The sequence below is a fragment of the Aptenodytes patagonicus genome, chromosome 2, assembly GCF_965638725.1.
Source record: "Aptenodytes patagonicus chromosome 2, bAptPat1.pri.cur, whole genome shotgun sequence".
NCBI lineage: Eukaryota > Metazoa > Chordata > Aves > Sphenisciformes > Spheniscidae > Aptenodytes > Aptenodytes patagonicus.
The window spans coordinates 161467131-161489856 of record NC_134950.1 but is presented as its reverse complement, the minus strand read 5'-3'; the positions used below and the strand labels follow the sequence as shown (position 1 = coordinate 161489856).

General features: G+C 37.0%; 1 protein-coding gene across 2 annotated transcripts in view; it reads right to left on the bottom strand.

Annotated features, from left to right (window-relative positions):
- The window catches only part of PTPRN2 (protein tyrosine phosphatase receptor type N2), a 690377-nt gene that overhangs the window by 434627 nt on the left and 233024 nt on the right, over positions 1 to 22726 (bottom strand). For both annotated transcript variants that reach the window (XM_076331912.1, XM_076331913.1), the window contains exons 4-5: positions 10485 to 10602; positions 5357 to 5519 (exon numbers count right to left, since the gene is read on the bottom strand). In XM_076331912.1, coding sequence (XP_076188027.1) covers positions 5357 to 5519; positions 10485 to 10602 — 281 coding nt within the window. The remainder of the gene's footprint in view (positions 1 to 5356; positions 5520 to 10484; positions 10603 to 22726) is intronic.

Below are 22726 nucleotides of genomic sequence, written 5' to 3'. Positions count from 1 at the left end.
ATATTACTCTATTGGTTGTTGTATAGATATGCTGATAGACGGGCAATTCTGTAGCGTCAGGGAGACACTCCTGTATCAATTATTCCTGATATTTTTATGAATGTGTTTTTGCACAGGGTGAATTAAATTTTTCTTACTTATACATAATCCCACATATATGAAATATTAAATTTTACATTTATATCAGCAGAATTTAAATGTATACATTGCAGAAAGGTTTTTGACTTTTCAGCAGTCAGCCATCAAATCAATTTCTGATCATCTTCATTCAGTACTGTATTTTAATCAGTGTTAGATAAATAAGGGTCCCTTTTTGAATTGAAGCTCCAGATTAAAATGAGCAATGATGGCATAATTTCGTACTAGTTAATCACAGTAATTATTATTTGCAGATAAGTTCAGAGTACATCTTTGGGCACTTGTGCACTCAGATTTTCTACAATAAATAATAATCCTTTTTAATAATTATCACACATCCTAATTCTTTCAGGAGATCAATTACAAAGCATCAAACAACCGATTTTCAACCCAGCAAAGCTATGAATACTCATCCCTGAATGTGAAAGGGGAAAATAGGTGGAAGGTTCCCTCTTATGTCGAGGACTAAAATATAAGCTTTATCAAATGCCTTGTCTAACCTTCGTACCCTTCTACATTCCAGCAAACTGACTCTGCCACAACAGGTTTTATTTGCACCTTCTCCCCTTTCAGCACCATTGTACTGCTGATCTAACAACCAACCATACCCCTCTGCCACTAACCGGCCACTTTCTCTGTTTCTTTTTCTCTTCATGGTTCTGCAAAGACCTTTAACATTATTAGAGACTGCTTTGATGTAAAGATTCTGTTTTTTTCCAAAGTCTGCTTTAAAACTTATAAGAGTACCCGAGACTTGGAGATTTCTGCAATCACGCTATTTATACATAAAGTTTACCTTAAAAATGAATGCAAGTAAGTAAAACCCAGAGAAACAGAAAAAGCAGAAAATGGATGAAACTCCCTGAAGACTCTGAGATAATAGTTTTTCCCTCTTCCTCCCTACACTAGATACTAGGGCCTGAAGGCACACCAGCCTGAGGAAGACCTTAGTAGCAGGTAGCACCCATGTTCGAAAACCTCAGAGGCAAGTCAAGATGAAAGAATAAGAGCAATTACACGCATATTCCAGCCCTAAAAACCTAAAGCATAAACCAGAGACCCCCGCAACAAGGAATGCAGCACTAGCATAAGTGTAGCAGGCAACTTCCTTATCCCTACATCCAGTCCGGAAGGTTTCCCAGAGGAGCCGATGGAGCGTCCAGCCCCAGAGTGGAGCTGGGAGATCAGAAGTGCAAGGGAGAGGCTGTCTGGCCATGTGGCACAGTGGACACGATTGCTGCCTGTTATAGCCACTGCGTCTGAAATAAGCCCAGCGCAGTGCTATGTTACCAAAGCAGTGCACTTCTGCCAGCATTTGAGGCATTAAAAAATTCACAAGTCAGGCTACCAGAAAGCAAGAGAATATGTAAAAATGATAGCTAGTGCAAGAAAAAAGCAAGCAGTTCCAGTGCAAAATGATAGCTCGTTCAATGAAAAAACAAGCAGTTCCAGGTGAGTTATTTTTATTTTTGTCCTGACTTTGAGACTTTTAAGTACATTTGGATCACATTTCAAATCTTTTCTCTTTCTGTGATGACTAACAAATTGTTCTCAGTCAGATGAAAGCAGTATAATTGAAATCTCCTGTAACTATTCAACTGCAGGCATTTGGACTTTTTAAAAAACTATAATGTAAGATCATTCCTCACTGCCTTGGCTAATGGCTGGTGAAAAGTAGACAACAGGAGTATTTGTTTCCATACTGATCATTTTTGCTGCCTCTCTTTTTGCTTTGTTGTAACAGCCGCTGTGGACATAGCTATTTTTTTCTTTTTCCACTGCCTTTATTTAAAGATTTCCTCAAGGCTTCCCACATGCCCTGCTATGCAAACGCTCATACAGAGCTCACCAGCAGGGCCATCAACAGCAAAGCAAGCAAGCTTGCCTTTTACAGCTGACTAGCTTTAGTAATATCAGCTATGTGCTGTCCCTTCAAACCCAACAAAACTCTGCTTCTCAGTTTCTGTAGAATGTCAACAGTGTAGTGGTTTTTTCAGGGTTTTGGGTTTGGTTTGGTTTTTTTTTCTATGAGAGGAGTTTGTTCTAACTGGAGGGTAGAAGAGCACGGGAATTCACACATGATTTGAAGCCTCTGCATTTCTTGCCTCAGTAGATAAGATAAACCAAATTTTCTCATTATGTGTTTGTGCCTGGCTATGTGATATTTTCCATACTAAGTCCAGGTTTGGTAGAAAGGAATCACAAAGACCGATAATGCAGCATTTTTTGAATGGTAAAACCTTCATTAAGCCCAAGTGGGGGAAAAAAACCCAAACACAAAAACCCAGTAGCTAATTCTGAAGTAACAAATGCCACCAAGTGCCCATTTTCTGAACAACTCTTTTCAGCTGAACTAAAGTGAAATGTTCTTTACAACTGTAATCCTCAGGAAACAGACCCACCAAATCTTCTGATTTACTGCTATTTATCCACTGGCAGAGTCATTATCAACTGGCTAGATTACAGCCTGCAGTAGATACTGTCTAAATACTGAGAAAAAATTCTAAGTTAGTGATGAACTTCAAGGGCTTCAAAAATCACTCAAAGAAGCTCTTGCAATAAATGATAGACATTATAGGAATTTTGGTCCATCATATGATTTAAGTTTAATAGTGTTATTTCTGTCACTGTTGCATGAAGCCTCATGCTGACAGTTTGAACAAGGGAAGTAGGAAAAGAGTTACCTGCTTCAGGTTTTGCCGTGTCTTATTTTACAACTTTATGCATAACTGTATGTATGCTGTCTACCTGGTAATGTTGAAGTTCTGTAGTTTTATTCTAGTAATACATGTGGAAGATAGGAAAACTAAAGACCAAAAGTTTGTAAACCAGTTTGATTAAAAATATATATGTTAAGATACTAAATAACACTTTTGGAGTATAACAAATATTTTAAGGCCCCTTTGTCTTCTTTCTTCCTTTGTTTTGTTCTTGGCCAGAGTCCTCTGATGACAGTTTTGGAACAAATCAGAATCCACTCAGGAAATCTGCCTAGAAGCACTACATTTCTGCAAGATTCAGCTATACTTCATAGCAGGTAAGGTATCAAAGCAACCAGATTAGTGTTACATCTCCTACTCCCCGACAGCAAGAATGAAGTGACAGAGGTAAATAGATACTTGAAAGAAAATTATTTTTAAGAAGGGCAAAGGCCCAAAAGCTGCAATTCTAAGTTTAAGTAAAGTATCTCTGCCTTACCCTTATTTTTAATCAGAAAAGTACAAGAAAGTTAAAAAGATAAGATCTTGCTACAATTATTTAATGTGGGTTCATAATTTATCCATATATTAAATACAAAAATAAGGTACCAAGATTTTGTTGAAGCATGCAATTAAAGTGCGTAAGATAGCTGTTTTCAATTTCAAGTGGTATGACCATATCAAATGCAGCTCTTGCAGTTACTTTCCCTCCTACTCTTTTCAAATCATTAAATTTTATGGTTTTTTCTGCTTCCTGAAATAGCAAAAATCCTGGTTTCTCTTTTGTTTAAATGTTATTTCATTAATGACTCAATGAATCATGGTACAAATACAGTGTCCCTCTTCTTTCTTTATAAAGAATAGCAGTTGCATTTGATTTGCAGAGGATAGGGAACCGTCTCCAGGATCATTTAAAATTCATGATTGATTACTAATTTTTAAGATAATTTTCCTTTTTTTTTTCTTTTAAATTATAGGTAACGCATCTGACTCAATGTCTGTTGTTTTAAAATGCTCCTTAGTAAACAGAAGTGTACAGTTTGCTCCTATACGTGCTTCATTTCCAGATTTTCTCCTCACTCCCCCAGGCTTCAGAGTACCCATCTCCATGGCAACACTCGATAAGGTTGGTGGGTGGTGTTATCACAGCAGGCTTCCCCACAGAAGGTCTCAGCCATATGGATTATTTATGAACTTGCATGACAGCAGCAGACCCACTGAAATACTTCTTGAGCAAGTTTTCTTGTCTCTGAAAGGCAGTGCTTCAAAGCAAGGCATCCTCACTGCAGTCAGCGCCCATGAGTAGAGAGTGGAGGAAAGGTACCACGAAGATGGTCACCCATCCATTCCCAAAGCTGCCTTGCCACTGCCTGCAAGCTTCTCTTACCCCAGATTAATACCTAATGACATACGTCACAAATCATAAGTATTATATATGCCAATCAGTGAAATTGGAAACTTGCGGCTTCTGACAAGAGTAATAACATTTCAGTTATACCATGACTAAATAGTTGATACAACTGATACTGTTGTGGGGAGTTCCTCTTGCAGATACACTGCAGCAGTTCTGTGTCTCTGAGTTAGTTCCTGGAAAAAACTAGCAGTTTGGCTTTGACACTTTCCTTCACCTGATTTTTTTCCTAAAACTTCAGTATATTTTTTAGCTAAGGTTGTTGCATTTACACTGAATTCATGCAAATAGCACATACCAATTTTTTTTAAAGGATTGCTATTATAGCAGCCTATTTCTTTAAAATAATAGAGTGCTTTGGATAAACACATTTTTTGAGCAAAAGATATAGGGCTATAAGGGCCTGTCATATGCAACCCCTTCATCCAGTCATTTTTATAAATTTATCAAGCTCCACCTTAGAGCGAGACAGATTTTCTCTAGGAAAGAAAAAAATTGTTTTAGTTCTCAAATAGGCATTTGTGTGTTTTTTTAACATAACCAATACTCAGGATTTAATGGTTGTTATTTATCTTCCTAGCTATCCATATATTTATAATGTATACATATGAACTTTAATTGGTCACGATAGGCTTCCTTTATGATCAACGAGAAGTAGGAAATGTTGAGGCACAATTCATCAGATCCAGTATCAAAATCTGCTCAAAGATTATATTAATTGTACTCTAAGCACCATAAACACCAGCAAGAATTCACAGGGTATTTCAGCCAGCTTTTTGGAGAGGAGCTATTCAGATGCTATAAGAAGGGTTTCAGATCAGCCAGTGAAGATGTTACCACCTTTATCCCACTCTTCCTCTTTCCTCACATACAATCTGTCCCTAATTAAGTTAAAGTGCTCCAGATTAGAAGAGCTCTATCATTTACAATGCTGAAGCTGACTCAACTCATTTAGAGAGAACTTGGTTAGTGCAGTTATGATAATCAATTGGAGGAGGCAGTAAGAAACAATGGTCTTGAAACAGAAGGGAAAATTGAAAAATAAGGAGAATTCAGAGAAGAAGGAAGTCAAAATCACAGAATGTAGGAACCACATTAAAAATACTACCTTGACAGAAGCTTTATCATTCGTCTTCCTTGGATGCAAATTTGTAGCTGCAGACTGGGAGAGAATACCAAGATATTTAAGATATTGCTGAAGAGACTTGGCCAAGTTCACATCATTTTCCAGATCGTAATTTCTTTCATTATCTGCATTCTGTCCCAAAGTCCTGCACAGCAAAAGCAAGGAAGAGAAAGTTACCAGCCTGTGCAACATACAAAGTGCCTGACTAAAAAGGCACTACAAACCACTGAAGTTAGTTCCATACATAACAAAAAAGTCACTCAAAAGCTTAATAACCATGAAAGTATAGAAAATTCAATGTTTCAGCAAAAGCAGTCAAAAAATCTTGCACTATTAACAATTTATTGCATGAATCAAAGTTAATGATCCAACAGTTAATCAAATAAAATGCCTACATCAAGGCAAAGCCATATTCAGAAGAAAAGAAAACGCTTGTAAAAAGAAAATATGCATGATTAAATTGCAACCCAAAGAAATACGAGATGGTTCTAAGATTTAAAAAAATTGCTGGATGATGATGAGATTCAACATCAATTTGACCCTGCACCAATTTACAGAATACAGTGAGACTACTGGATGTGCAGAAATAACCGAGCAAGTCAGCTCCAGCAAAAGGCTTAAAAAGGGAATAATGAGATGGAACAAGTATCTCTTCTGATCTCATGTGCCTGGGATTCACAGAATAGCAGTGTTTCTTGACTGTTTTAGACAGATCTTGGCGACGTTTGCAAAGAAAAGCTAAAAATGTGATTAAACAACAGCAGTGTAGAGGTGTTTATATGGGATTCAGAGCGCTGTGTGCAATGAATCTGAATTATTACCGGCTCTCCTCATCTATCTCAACAACATGTCAATGATGATGATAATTTAAATGTCAACACCAGTAACTATTTCATTCCTTCTGCAAGAAAGCACAGAGAGGGTTCCCAGTCTGCTTCCTTCCCTGTGAGTGACACATTGTTTTGAGGGAAATCAGCTTTTGGGGGTCACCAATTCCTACCCACATGGCCACACACTTCTTCAGTGAAGAACAATTCCAGGCGGAAGAGCTTTCCAGCTCAGGGAGATGAGGCATCATTTGACTTTCAACATCTCCGCGCCACTGTAAGCAAAATTTTATTCTACCCGCCCATGTCATGGTGCTTATGTAGGGCACAGCTTGAGAGAGTACCATTATGTCGTTTTCCAAATCTTGGGTTTAATTACGTTACTTTATGCACAAAGTAACAGACTTCCTTCCATGCTCACAGTTGTATCAAATGCATGTCCCGACTAATTTAATACCAATAAACGTAATTAATAATCTAATTTACTGTGGTGGTGTTGCAACCAATAGTGCTCACAGGGTTGCTCACTTTGAAGTACCAGAAAAACCCTCCACCTCTCCCCAGTGTAAAACAACCAGCTACCCATCAGGCACACAAACTCTAGGAAAACAAAAGTTTACTGCACAGAGCACTATAGCGATCTTGATATAATTCACCATAAGTCTTGCTGCCTCCTCATGCTGTTTGTATTTTTCTCTTATTCCAGAGCTCTAAATTCTGCCTTATGATGGAGGGTGAACATGCAGGTAACATTATTTACTCCTTTCCAACTTGAAGCCAGCAAAAACTGTTCTGCTGTTTTAGAAAGAGCTGGGCAGTATGCTTTCTGCTTCAATAGAGATGAACTAATCCAAAGAGGCTCACAGCATAGAAGGTATCCCAGTTTCAAACACTCATCTTTCATTCATCAATTAATTCCAACACCTATCTTCTCCTTTCTTCACTAACTTTGAAAAGAAAGGGAAAATGGAAATACCAGACCAAATTCTGCCCCGAGGATTTCCACTGGAGCTAATGGGAACTGAATGAACAGATAAAAGACAGTATTTAGGTTAGCTTTTCAAGCCATTACTTACAGTATATAATCACTCAGACTGGTGATAGAAGCAAAATCTGGGGTCTAAGATTTCTCATTTTTCTTATGGAGACAGTAATTGCACTCAAATTGTGTTTAAATTCCACATTAGGTGTAGTATTTTATGCTATAAACTTTTAAACAATTAAAATGTAAAAGTCTAACAAAGCATTACATTTCATTTGATGACAACTTTAATAAAATCCTATTAATACATCTGGAAGACTTTTTTAAAATTTTGTAGTTCACCAGTATACCACTGTTGTTCACCTTGTTAACACAGAGAGTAAAATACATTAAATGAGCTATTATTGCAACTGAATTAATATATTTCTTTTAAATTTGACAAAGTGATATTGGAAAATGGATGAAAGACAAATATATAAAAGCACCTGGTGAGTAGGAGAAATGACTGTCAGCTGAGTTCTTGTTGTGCACTTATTTGGAAGTATTTTCAGTTTTAATTTGTTCTGAAAAAGGACTTTACATACAATGAACTTTAGGGTATAAAGACAATGACATATATAATTTTTTATCCACAGAAATAATTATATATTTCCTGCAAAAAACAGCGTTTTAGAAGCTTTTGTGTGGAAATATCTAAATCACTGTACCTCAGATATTTCTAGAATGTTCTCAATTAATAGATACTGCACTTTTTAGAATAAAGTTTCTCCCTTTTAAATGCTGTGAGAATCTTATTACCGACTTAATGATGGCTTTATTACAGAAATAGTGCTATACCCCATTTCATACATTGAAGTTTGCTGGAAACGTTTGTGGTTTTGCCTAATTGCACCAATGAACACAACTGACATTTATTCCCTGTGTGCAGAATGGACTTTTTTCCTTTATCTTGGATCCTCTTTCAAGAGTAGGGTTTTTTTGAAATTTAATAAGGGCCCAGGAAATACCACGTACACTCCAGTTAGCCACCAAAGAAAGAACTTTCATCTTGAAATCAAGCTCCCAGTTTCAGCATTTTTTTTAAGATGAAATCCATGTCTTCTGTTCCATCCGATTTCATACGCACTAATTTAGCCTAAGTCAATTTACCTTTCAAGTGTCTGAGTCTATTTTCTTGCTCTCGCTAGCTCTGTGGGGATTAATGACTCATTAGTATGACTTCATATTGTCTTATTACACACGTTACCCTTAATAAAAGGTCTTCCTGCCATAATGTTTCTTTGATAATTAGATACCTACACTAAGTTGCTTTTTGAATTATTTAATTATTATCTGATAGGATTTTAGCAAGCGCATTGAGCACACTAAGCGCATAGCAAACTTGATCAGAATTTACAAGACACCAGAGAAAAAGTTCCTACTGTTCTTTGACCTACAGAATATATTGCAAATGGACAAGCAGAAAAATCAATTAATGCTTTAAACTGTTGGCACATAAGATAATGCTTTCAGAAGCACAGCTTGGTAACTTCAGAAAATCTATCCACAATAGGAACTGCTATAAGTGGAACACATTTGAAATTCTGATGTTCCTAAAGTGTCAATACACAAAATGGGTTATTTTTTTTACCATATAGTTCTAGTTAAAAATGCAAAACAGCTCAAACCTGATCACAACAGGAACTCCTAAAAGTGATCATCTGTTCTCAGTCTAAAAACTAAATTATTTCTTATATCTTCTTATACATTTTATTTTTATATAACTATGAATCTGGAACACTGCAGAATACAGTCTTGATCTCATGGACATCTGGCCTATTTTATCTTAGTCTCATGAATAAAAGTTTTAGATACACTCATTCCAAAAAAAAAAAAAATCCCCCAGAAGATATTCAAAATCACTTCTGATACCATGTACAGAGAATAATCCACACAGTAATGGCATTTCGTGTATCTAAGCAGTGAAAATGTTTATGGATTCAACCACATGTTGTTATCACCTTTATGATAATCTATAGATCAGTATCTTCTTTAGAAGTTAAGCTTCTACCTTACTGCACTCCTGAAATGTATGGTGCTGTGATTTTAAGGAATGCTTTTGAATCAGCAAATATGTGAAATAGAGGGTCAAATTCTATGAATTAAACCAAAACAATCAGGCAAACACAGCTGAAGCCACTGGGCCGTATCAATTACACAGCACTTACTTCCATAAAAGAGCAATCTAGGAAAAAAAATGGTTCTGCAGTATATGCAAACCACATACTGCCGTATATGAAGATCTAAAGTCCAACATTCAATATCTTGCCCACCAAGGCTAGAAGGTCAAGCTTTGTCCTGCTATGAAGAAAGTTTTCTAACAAAAAGCACTTTCTTTCAATTTAACTAATTTTGAGATTACATTTCTTAAAATCATGTAGGAGAAAGCAAAATTTACCATTTTTAACATTCCTAAAATTTTATGCATTTTAAAATTTCCTTCTGGGGTTTGTGTGGTTGGAAAGCACTTAAAAGCCTGTAGGACAGAATAGACCAGGTAAAAGAGTATATTTATATGTGTATCTGTATGTGAAGATGATATAATTGCAGGTCCTACATTCATATCACTCTACAGAATTATAGATGTTGTGTGTCTTTCCACCAATAACAGCTAAGTCACCTGTGAATATCTTTCAAGCCATGAGGAAAATGGCTTCTATAATGCAAAGAATAGATAGAAACATCCCAACATTGTTCTCTGACATGGGAACTTGCATGAATCTCTCCTTCCTGGACAAATTTTGCAACTAAAGCTGAGAATCTATGGACTTCAAATCAATTACAGCTATGTTTTGGAAGAATATGAGTTTGAAAATGTAATTAGTTGCTCAGAATGTAATTCGATACTTCTTTTTGTTTCTTTTTGTTGGCTTATTCTAGAACAAAATGTCTCCTGTGGATGAGCTACTGTATAAGTCTGCCTTTTTAAGGCAGTCATAAGTAGAGCTGGCTGAACTGACACTAGACACTGCATAAACTGGATAAAAGACCTGTTCTTTTGAATTCTGACACCTACATTAACAATAGAAGGCATATTTTCTTAACTTGATGATAATCAGAAGAACAGGGTTGAGGGTTTTCTTTCATTCTGTCTGCTGTTTTCCTACTGGTGTTTTCAGTGCTGTTGTACGACTGATTTTCCTTTACCTTATAGATAGTGGTTTTGGTGATGTGTTTAATTCAGCTTCAGTGCCAATCTATTTCTCATCATTTGCAAAACCTCCCAAAAATTTACCAGGCAAAAACACCATTGAAGACTTACCTTCCTGTGTCAGATCCTTCAGATGCAAATATATCAGGGCGTCTGTTGTGGATTTTGTGAATGGTTGAGAGTTCCTGACCAATAACATTCTGTGTATAATCATCTCGCCAGGTAAAACCTGATAAATAATGAAAAAACCAAACAAACAAACAAACAAAAAAGAAGCAAAACCACTATTTAATAACTTGAAAGTTTGGCAAAAATGTGTCCTATATAAACAATATTAAAAAAAAAGACAAAAGAAGCTTTGTTCAATTGGAACCCAAGAGTGAACTACATTCTGCTCTTCTGTATGAAATTTTGTTAATCAAACTTTCCTTACAATGGAAGGAAGACAGTAAATGATGTGAGGAGAGTTTGAAAGACTTTACTCTTAGCAGAATTTTAGCTGGTTACAAACTAGCTTTAATAGATAAAAAAGGGTTACTTTGGACAGCTATGGAAAAGAGTTATCTCACTAGCTGGTATCTATTGAAAAGTTGCTTCACTTCTTCCCTATTCACAGCACACTGTCCCTTCTCTGTTTTCTCCATGAAACTACACTTTTAGGACATTAAGGAGCTAGTACAGTAGTGGAAATAAGTATTTTGAGCCTTAGTACAACGCATGTGGAGGTCAATTTACGTTATCTTTATACGTAAATGTTGTGACAAAGAACTTTACAAAAAGGGGAAGTGCAACTATGAAGGCAAATCCCAGTGATTACTCATTAATTACATGCACTGCCAATCTCATGGTAATTATACTTGCAATAATGATATAACTCCAAACATAATTGTTACCCGATTTGTAGATTTTAGATGTTACAGTAACACTTTAGTTCATAGAACTTGCCCATGCAATTATCTGTAATTATCTAATAACTAAATATCACATAATTGAAGAGAATTTCTGCTTTTATGCCATGCACAGTAAAACGCCACAAAACCCTCAAATGAATACTGATAAAAGTTCCAGATATGGTTATCCTGCTAATATCTTCCTGTAAGAAACCACCTAAAGAGAAATCCTCTCTAGCACCAGATGGAAAGAGACGTATCTGTTGTTAGAATCAGCCTCGGAAGGGGGATTTCTGGTTCAGTCCCTATTTCATACACACATTATAAACTTCACCATTTGCAGTCAACATCATATTCGTTGGTATAGGCAGTCTCTGAGGATACAGCTAAAGCATCATCAGTCTCAGCAGAACCCAGAACTTGGTCACCTCACTCCTTGGATGAGTGCTTTATCCAGTGGGCTATTAAAAAAAGGGCTGTATTCTTCAGATTTTTCTACCATATTGAAGTGGGGTTCATTGTCTGTTTACTTAAGCCCAGAATTAAAAAAAGAAGTCTAAATGGGAGATTTGACCGTTCTGTGAAAGCAGACAGTTCTGAGCATGCAGAACTAAAAATTACTTTAATAGTTACCAAATTTTCAGCCTAAGGAGGAGATACTTTCAAAAGTTGGGAATAAGATTAGACAGGCCTAGGAAGTATTCAAACTGTGCTGTTGTTGTCTGGGATTTAAACAAGTTTTAGGAAATAAAGTCCCCATTTGGGCAAGATTTAGGTGGACTGCATCCCAAACTACTTTTTTTTTTTCATTAATGCAAATAATAATAATAATAATAAACAATCTAGAACCAGTGTAAGTATGCATGAAGGCTTTAACAAACAAAAAAGCTCTCTGACACCTCTCTGACACTCCACTTTTGCTCCTACTTTCTCCTTTTCTTAAATAAAAATATTACTGAAGTTTATTGAGGAAACACTTCACCTGAAATCATGTTAGATGTTAATGGCTACAGTAAATGACTCCAGACCATTGGGACGGGGAAGAATCTCTATATCTAATCTATTTTTAGTTCTGATTCATCCTTTTCAAATGCAAATCTCACCTTTTCAAATGTGCCGTGTAAGTAGATGGATTCAAATAATTTCACAAATCTCAATCTAAGGCTGCTCAGAGCATGTTCTTATCTGAATACTCAAAAATGAGTCACCATGCACCTCTGATTATTTTGGTGTAGTGTTATTAAAATGATTTTTACATGAAAGTTTTTATATATATGTGTATGTTCGAGTTTACTTCTCTGTTGCCTAGCACAACACATTTCTGTTTGTTTTATAAATTCATGCAAGAGAAAAAACTAAGGTAACATTCAAGTTTAGTAGAATGTGCAACAAAAAAAGTTCAGCTAAAATACTTGTATATTAAAATCATTAGCATAGCCATAAAACTACTAATTTATGAACTATGTGTCCAAAATCACTACAGTTTCACTTTGTAACTCTAAGCCAATATTAGCCCTATTAATGGCTAAAGAATACACAATAAATAACATAAACTTTGAAGAAAAATACACAGAATTACTCTGAAGAGTTTTGTTCAAATTAAAGCAAGAAGAGTTCATCTGTGGTACCTGCATACAGGCAGGACATTCATCCCTCTCAATCCTGAGCAATATATATGGCTGCAGACAGAGGGGTCAATAGTAATGTTTTTATGCCTCCACAAAACAATGTTTTCGGTAAAAGAGCATAGGAAACCATTGCAATCCCCGTTCTCACTGGTCATGATAATGGTGTATCTTTTGTTAACTTCAGTATATTTTCTTTCTCCTGCAGCGCTACTTTAACATTTTCTCCTAACGCATTTCAAACCAGTACAAGTATACTGGTATACTGTAAATATATATATATGTGTATATATATACACATATTATTCATATATTCATATTAATATATGATATTCAATAATATATATATACTCCTTAATACTGTAAAACAACACAACTGTGGCATTAAAGGAGAGTAAACAGATGAGAGAAAAACAGAGTACTTGTTAGAGAGCTTAAGAAACGAGCGTTAACGGCATATGCCCTCTCAACTGTATCTCCTAGCACTTCTAACTCGCATAAGAGTTAGAACAAGACATGGATGAAAAATGCAAATTTTAACTAATTCAAAAATCCCCTCGTCAATAAGTTAATATTGCTGTTTCTTATGCAGCTATCTCAGGAACTGCAATGTGTCTAAAGCTAACCTTATGCCAATCATTTTCCAGCATTGTTTCAGTTTCAAAAAAATCTCTCCCACACACTGAGCTCAATAAAACAGCACATTCAAGAACCATAATGCCACGCTGACAGCTGCAATCAAAATTAAGTTTGAGAAGGAGCATATGACGCCGTATGGCGATTTCCCGTTCCCTTTGTCTCTGCCGTCACACCTAGCGCCAGCTCCTGCCTCACCACCCAATTATAACAATTTATCTCCACTGGCTGAGCAGGATCACAGCAGTGCTCTTGTACACACATTACTTCCATGTCACTAACGGGGAACGGTACAGGGGGACACCCAACCCCTGATTAACCATCCCCCCTGCTGCAGGTCTGCCCAGGACCTGCGTCTCTCAACCGTGAATTCTCACAGATGGACAATGCCAAGGAAAGAGAGGAGTCCGGTAGACACTGGAGTGATGCAAACACTATGACAACAGCAGCAGGAGCAGATATAAAATTGCTCTCAGTTGAAGAGCATTGATAGTAGTGAGACCAATGAAAAATAGCCATTGGTACAAATTTCCCACCCAAAAAGTAGCACTTTTCAGTGGTGTCAGAGCCCAAGGTTTAATTCTTTTTTTATTTTAATTGAAACTCCATAACCTAAATGTATGTGAAAAGGGAATGCTAGTGTAGAGACAGCGAAGACAAGACATTAATACCTTTAATAAACCCAACCTGCACATCAAAACCAATGGAGGTGCTGCAGATACAATGCGGTCTTTCCTTATTATCATCAGGTATCTCCTTGGATCTTTTCTTTCCACAGCACAATTAATTATTATTATTACCCACAACTACCAAAATTATAATTAAATTATCATTGTCTAGGTCCCCATTATGTTCAACACTTAGCAATGACTATATCAACAGAGAGTATATGACTAAGAATTATTTTATTAATTGAAATCAAATCAAAAGCAAGCAGTGTAAATAGTGAAGAAAACCGTTTCACAGATCCGCAGTGGTGAAGATAATATTAGCTTCTGTCTCCAAAATTAAAGTCAAAATTATTTTCACATTTATCATACAATTTCACTTTTAACCTGCTTAATTGGCTTTGCTGTTATACCAATTACACAGAATGATTGAAAAATAATCAAAATTCAAATATGTATTTCCTTCTCTCGGCTGTTCAGATTTCTAAGTAATGGCATTCTTTCCTGTGTTTTGTCTCTGTTTTTCGTCTTAGAGAAACTTGATGCCTCTCCAAATATACCTGACCACATCTTTAATGCATGTAAATTATATTAGCAACTGTTGAAAACATTCATCTACTACTTCCCCGTCTCAACTTATTCTAGTTCAGAATTATTCATACAAATAATCTTCACTCCCTCTGAAGGCCTAAGCAAGAAAAACAACTTTTTAACTTTGCAAAGGAGTTCTGGTGTAAATCAGTAGAGCCCAATTTAAGTCCTTTAAAGAAACAACAGTTCTCACCACCCGAAGATTTGGCTGTGCAAATCTCCCTGCTCGTACTCCCGACCCTTTTCCCAACCAGCCTGGCTGAGGCTGCGCGGGGCTCTGCAGGCAAGTCCAGCGAAACCTGTGTCTGACAGGATAACGCCGTGAGACTCTTCCAGCTCTTGTGCCAATCAAAATCCAAAATTGTTAGTTCTGCATCAATATATTAGCAACAAAATTATTTTTATGTACCAAGTCCATTCAAAGCGACAGCAGATATATTGGCAGAAACCTCTATACTAAAACTTGATCCTTCTTTGTTAGGAAAATCCTTGTATAAAGGCCAAAAAACTTGAGAAGTATTCCGTCTTGAAGCCAGAACATGTTACTATTTTTGAGTTGTGACATTATTTTTTCCCCAGTTTTTGGTAATGTTATCCATTTTGTCCCTACACAGTGGATGATAATTTTTTTTTTTTCTCTGAGCTACCTTCAACTGCTACTTCATTTCAGCCAGGAAACTCTCAGTTGTAGAGCTCAGAGACTTTCTTCCCCCATGCCATGTGTTGCAAATTGTTAATGCCTACTTTAGCTGTCAGAATGTCTGCAGAATTGGGAATGATTGGCTTTCTTCCCTATTTTCACAACAGACAGGTCAACGTATAGACATGCCTTTCTGCAGGCTGCCTTTCCACATTCTCCAGAGGAGCTGCACTTGTTCTCATCCCAGACCTCCATTTTCAGAGCTCAAGGACATACCAAATAATGTTCACATATTTCAGTACTGGCTAAGTCAAAATTGCAGCTTTAATGCTGAGGTTGCTGTGTGTATAATAAAAATAGTTCTTTAAATTGCTATATTTTCTACCTAAGAATGCAGCCAAAAGATAAAATCCTGACATTTCCTTTTAAAATAAAAGAAAACTAGAACTTCTTCCGAAAGCAGTTTTGCAATACAACTCACAATGGCAGGTTAATGGCAAAAATAGTAATAGAGAAGTTAAACCCACCTCTTAAACCACAACCTTTTAATTTCCCTGTATCTTTGGCTTGGAATATTCATTCGTTCTGAAAATTGTGCCTAAAGATGGTTTCTACAAAACTGGAGGAAAAACTGCCAAGACAGTTTTGTACTACACTTCAGTGAAAACTTACTCTAATTAAATTTGCTTGCTCTGGTCAAACATTGTGTTGTCTTCTAGATGAAAAGAATATCTGGTACAGACTGTATTTGAAGAAATGACTAGGAGTTATAAGCAGTCATCACCACTCTTGTTCAATCCATTTCAGCAGGAACTGTGGTCATCCTCTCCTGGAAGTCCTCAGGAGCTTTTGTTGTTTCCTTCCCTTTTCCACTGCATTCCCCGGCAGCAGTGCCGAGTACCAGATTTGCATCGGTGAGTTTATTGCCCTCTTTTGGAGCATCTAGTGGGAACTTCTCTATACTATGCAAGAATTTCAGTCGCTGCATTCGCGATTCGCCCACACTCACAGGCAAAGAGCTTCCATTTGAATGAACAGATGAAAGGGCTGCCTAAGGATTACAGTTTCAAATTTTCATATATTGTTTTATTATACATAAAAGTGATAATCTCCATAGAATTAAATTACCAGCATGATCTTCTTACAGCCCTGATTTTAATTTACTCTAAGTAACTATCCCAGAAGGTGGAGGGAAGGCTTTTCTCTTCAGTTTTTTGGAATTTCTATTATTTGAAAAAACCAAATGAGTGCTTCATTTACCAAGGAGATTATAAAATACTCTCAGAGGACTCAGTATGCAATGTTTCCTTACCTTTATTTCAGCTCTTGTAGACAGCTACAAATAATTGGTTTATACAAGAGAAAGCTTCTAAGCGTTACCTAAGATTTTTCTGCTACTGGATCTGATAGTAATAAGGGAATAATATGATAATGTAAAATATATCATCTAACTTCCAACTACAATAAGCTACTTTCCAAAGACTAGAACAGAATGGATACAAGAAAAAGGCTTCCCAAATCCTTGAGATAAATCCCATGCTATTCACCATGTCATATAATCTTTTTCACAAATTGATGACCCTCAATCTGAAAGCAGATGGTTCCATTCACAGAAATGCTTTTTAGGAAAGAAGATATGCAAAAGGGGGCTTCTTGCGTGGTTACAACTTTATATTAATGTTCAACCTTAATTTAATTCATGGCGCTCTGTGGTGTCTAGTCTGTGACATACTTATCAAAAAGCAATCAAATCTAATATATGGTGAGTAAAAGTGCACCTTCTATTCCTCCATTTCCTTCTGACCCTGGACTATGCACAGACATTTCCTCAGTGCTGTCAGCCCAAGGAGTTTTCATGAACATGAGGAAATATTCACATGCACCCAAAATAGTGATACTAAAATAAAGATGAGAGACTGCTTTGCTTGTTTCACTGAGCTTTGTACCCACCTGTGTTAGCTGACAATCACATCAAAGTGCACGTGACTATTCCAGATTTAACCCAAAAAGCCTGACATTAGTTCTACACTGCAAAACAGCTCTCTACTACAATAATCCTCTGCGATCTCCTTTTAGAATAAGAAGTGGCGATCTTTCGTTTTCTGTCAAAATATCTTTCATTTTTCTGTTCCCTTCCCCTTCCTTTTCTATCTTATTATTCCTTTCTGAGATGTCTTACACCACTCTAAACTTTCATTCACTCGTCTCATAATGCAGGATCTCTTCAATATGCAGAAATTGGTTGTAATGCTAGACTGTACAATGCTAAGAATGGAGATATTGTCCAAATAGTAGTTAACAATGCATGTAAAATCAGCAGGTCTTCCTTCTCATTTTATTTTGTCCATTTCATTTCATGCTAACAGTAGGATGACAGCCTTATTGTCATGAAAAATATAGTTCCTGGGAAAGGACTTCGGAAGCACCTTCAGTGTGGGAGTTAAAACATCATCTGTAACAAGGTAGAATTGGTCAGAAATGTCCTAGCACTCGAATAAGTATAGGAAATTAAGTGTATATACAGGTTATACATATTCTAGCAAATTCATCTCAGATCTACAGTTCTTCGTGTATTTTTAAATGCTTACAAGCAGAACTGTTCTTTCCGCTCCGCAGAGTGGTTCTCAACCCTGGTTTATGTAACTGCTGAACTCTCATGGATGTTTGTGAAAAATCAGTTTTCAGCTGTCAGAGGAGTGCTTTCAATTGCACATGCAAAGTCAATGTACAGGAGTGCCAAACTGGGCAGTACAGCAAAGGCTGCAGATGCAAATGCATCTCCGCATTTGGTTCCGACCGTAAGTCTTTAAGACCGATGTACAGACCACTGCACCAGCAGTATAGAGGGAACGTTAGAATGAGTCAGAGCAAAGGCTTCTGCAGGACAGTCACAGCGTATCACATGGGGAAATCCGACATACTTGAAACATTTTCTCTAGCAAGGGCCTTTGGTCTCCTGCTCACCGTGCTGTGTCCTGCATCAAGCCCAATACAAATTAAAGCAGAAAAAAAGGTAATTTTTTTTATTTTAAATCATAGGCAGAAATTCTATATATAGTTTGTGTGAAACCATAACCTCCATTTTCCACTTTTAAGCCACTTCTCTCGGACTGTAAATTCCTCCAGGAAGAGACCATATATTGCATGCATTTGTACAGTCTCTTTCTACAGCAATAACAACAACAATAACAATAATCGTTATTGTTGCTATTATTATTAATAAAAACACAGCAGTTGCAGAAGTTAGGGTTCCCTTAGGAACCTCGTAAAGATCTTGGTGGCTGAAAGCCGGGAGTTTTCCAGGGCAGTACGTTAGCCAAGTCAGTTTGCCTGAAGCAAAGATGAACAATCTGCAGGTCACGCTGCTCCCCCAAAAAGCTGATTAGTGCTCCTCAGGTTTCATTTTGAATTCACCCCGTGTGTAGAAAATACACATTGTGGATTTGTGCAACCTGAAAGGCAACGTAGCATTCTCAGCTGGAGGAATATTTGAGTTATCTTTTTTTCTATTCTCTTGTGCACCTAAACTTTTTGGGTTTTGACCTTCCAACAACTGCAACAGAGGATGCAATACACTTTACTGTACATTGCACGACAGATATTTTTTCATTTAAGCATTTTTAGTCTTTGCACCTCAGGGTTCTGATTTACAAGCCAATTACAATTAACAAATTACTGTACCACATGTCAGCTAAGGTACAGTATCTGCCCATGTATTTAGCTGGTGTCCATGGGTAAAAATGAGATTATTTGACTTATTTTAGCCAACAATGAAAAGGATTTAGTGAGAGAAGCTTTGATTGACATGACTTCCTACCTGGTGTTCATATTCCCTCCCTTGTTTCACAGAGTTAATACCTCAGTGAGCTTTAATAACTTTTTGGGACAATTCATTTAATGCTGATTCACGGATTTCCATTGATGCTTTGTCAGCTGCACACACTCTGATTTCTAGTTATTTCTAGCTTCTTTACTGCCTTCTGGGGCTGATGTCTCTAAATATTTAAAATATGCCATGCTATGAGCTGTGATTCAATTTTACCACAATGTATCACAATGCTACTAAAAAGCAGATTTATTTTGAATCTCTGAATGAGTTTTTGAGCAAGATTGTCGATGAATTAAAAAGTTTACACTGGAAGGTCTGGAACAATCAGATATGAACTGAAAGCCCCTGAAATTTGAGTTTTTGTGAGCACAGTTCCAGCTGATGTCCATTCATAACACATCACTTCATTCAAAAATCTCCATCATTTTTTGCTCATAATCACCAAAAGATACTAGGTTTAAATGTCATTTACTGAAAACTCTCACATTAACAAAATGCCTCAAAACATGTCATGATGACATAACACTGAAATGAAACATACAGAGGGAATATGAAATTCCTATCATTCGTGGGAGCAATTTTACCTTTGTGTGTTCTATGCTCTGCTAAAATCTGAATATTCTGAAATAGCCCCACTAACTTCATGCCAACAAGGTCCAACATTAACTGCGCAGACCTGCTATACCCACTGTGCTCGATATGAGCTAGAGAGAACTTCCTCTGGGCAAAGACCATGGTTTGAGGTGTAGCCTGGACCTGCAGGCTGAGCCGCTGGGGAGCGAGCACCGGAAGGGGAGTCCGAAAGCACATTTGCCTTCTTTTGAATCTGCCCTTCAACTTGTAATGCGACACAAACTCTGTAATTCACTTCTCTATCTGCAACGTGGATATAATAAAACACAGTTTCAGGGGTTAAAGTTGTACTGCATTTTGTGAGGCATTCAGATATTGTAGAACTGGCCTGGCATAAACAAGAAACAGTGACAAAAACAGAGTCCACCAGGAGCTACTGCAATGGGTCATTAACTAAGTGGCAGGTAGTTGCCTTTTTTTTCTTAACTTCAGTGTATTTCTACTATTTAAGGATTAGCAACTAATGTCAAGGAAGTGAATGTATTTTCAAAAATACCATTCATTCCAGAAATCTGTCCATCAGCAACTTTGAATGGCATACAAAGCAACAAACCTCCTTTGGAGCAAACACTGAAGTGAACGAGCAACAACGTTAAAGCATTTCAAAAACATTGGTGGTGTAGCTCATATTTCTCTCTTTCACTTAGTATTGTTACAGACGATAACTCTTCTGATCAGTGGTTGCCAGCTTTAAGAAATAGTGGTATATTTCTAGAAAATCAGCTGCTACCTATTACCATACTTTTGATGTGGTGGAACATTCATGTGCCTTATTTTCCACTTCCTCAGGGTATCCTCATTAAATGTCACAGGCATTTTTCTCCCATGTTAAGAAAACAAAACCTGCATATTAATTCTTTTTAAGAGAGGCATAAATGTAATAAGAAGGGAACATTGATTATTCTATTCATCTATAAACTACTCCAATAGACATATAAATAATACTGAAAAACGTAATGCAGCCTTAATTATCAGCAGTGTTACCCCTCTGTTTATAACAGTCACGATAGACGAAATCTGCAGCAATCAATCAGATTGCTCTGATAGCAATTTAAGCCAATTCACAACAAAAGACACAAAGTTAAAAAGCCAGACTATCACATGTATTTTACAAGCATATCGTTATTTAATGTAAGATCTCTGTTTCATTAACCAGATTTCTGCTCCTTAGTAATGAAATTATAAGCAAATGTCACTGTAAATGTATCCGAGAGCTAAGGTGTCCAAGAGCTCCATACACTCCTCCTTAGCTGTTCCTAATATCAGGATGAAAACACAAAGAATTGTCCTTTTCTCACTCCAAAACGCTCGTGGTTCGGTTCCCCAAATCTGTAGCCCAGCAAGGTAATCTACCTAGAAAATGTTTGCTATCACGGCCCCAAAAGGCACAAATCTTGGAAAGGAAAGAGCAATGAGTGAATAAACAATTGAAAATGTTGTGCTTCACCCATTTACATGCTACAAATCTGGCCTTCATCTGGTGCTCCCTATTCACAGTAGCTCACACAGTGTTAGCACTTTCAAACGAAAAATATTCTCTTTTTTTCTAGAGAAACTATAATTTTATTTTACACTTTAGGACTATTTGTTGCAAGGAGTAGACTAGAACCTGGGATTAACTTGTTTTATTTACTACAACAAATAAAACAGAAACACGGGGTGTTGCAAATTCAACGATTAATTGTTAATTTGCTATTCCTACTCACCGTTGACTTCTATGTCTATATTCAAGATAAACTATATTTATAGATATAGATTTTACTTTACTTACTTTATATGACATATGAAAGAAAGTATTTCCTTCTATCAGTTACTTCTTAACTAAATGTCAGAGGCTTGAACATAAAAACTGAAAAAGTCTGTCCTGACAGCCAAATAAGACTGTAGCTTTTGTACTTTACATTATATTTAGCAGTTAGTCAGGTTTGATTCATTTTGCTATATGCAGTGCCAAGGTATGCCCTTGGAACTTTTACATTTTCAAAGCTAAATGGATTCAGTGTTTCTCAGAAGGATAGTTTTTGATGGTCCTGTTTGCTTGAAAGAACGTTAAAATTGGTGAAGATTTCCAGGGTTACAGCAAAGACATTCCTATGCCCCACTGATATATCGTCAAAAACAATTAAGTCCCTCTTTCCTCATCCATTCTGTATTTAGGAAAAAATCTGTCACGTTGACTGTGATGTTTATATACTTTGTGTGTGTGTGATGTTTTGTGTTTTGTGTGATCCCGCATTACAGCCGAGGCTAAATAGGAACAGCACCAGATTTCAGCTGCCCGAGCACCAGCGCTGCAAGACGTGCCGCAGTCACCAGGCGTCCCTGCTGCCAAAGCACTTCCCGCACTGCTGTCAGGGGATGCAAATGCTATCCAGGATTCCCCCAGCGGTACCTGACACAGAAGCAGGGCTATTTATTTTCCATTGTTCTCCTAGAGACTGAGCAGGTTATTTTGTGGGGGCTATTCTGTGTGGATAAACACTCTACAATAAACCTTTCTCTCCATCAGTACTGATGAAGTTTAGCAGGCCAGCTGCCCAGCCCAGGTTTTGCTCAGATTCTTTGTGTAGCCTTTGGTGGTGTGGGGATTTGCAGGATGTGGTTATGGGCGCAAGAAAACTCTCCTGAATGGGAACTCACGTAACTATTGTACTGACAAAGCTACAACAGACCCTTTCCCACTCTCCCCACACTACCTGGCCTTGCATTGCTGACAGGAAGAGGAAGCAGTATGTAATTTTTTTATTAATCCTGTTATCACTCACATTAATGCCATGTCACACAAATATGGTAGTCAAAATGAGGATCCTAAAGGTTGTAAATCCTATTTACTTTTAGTGT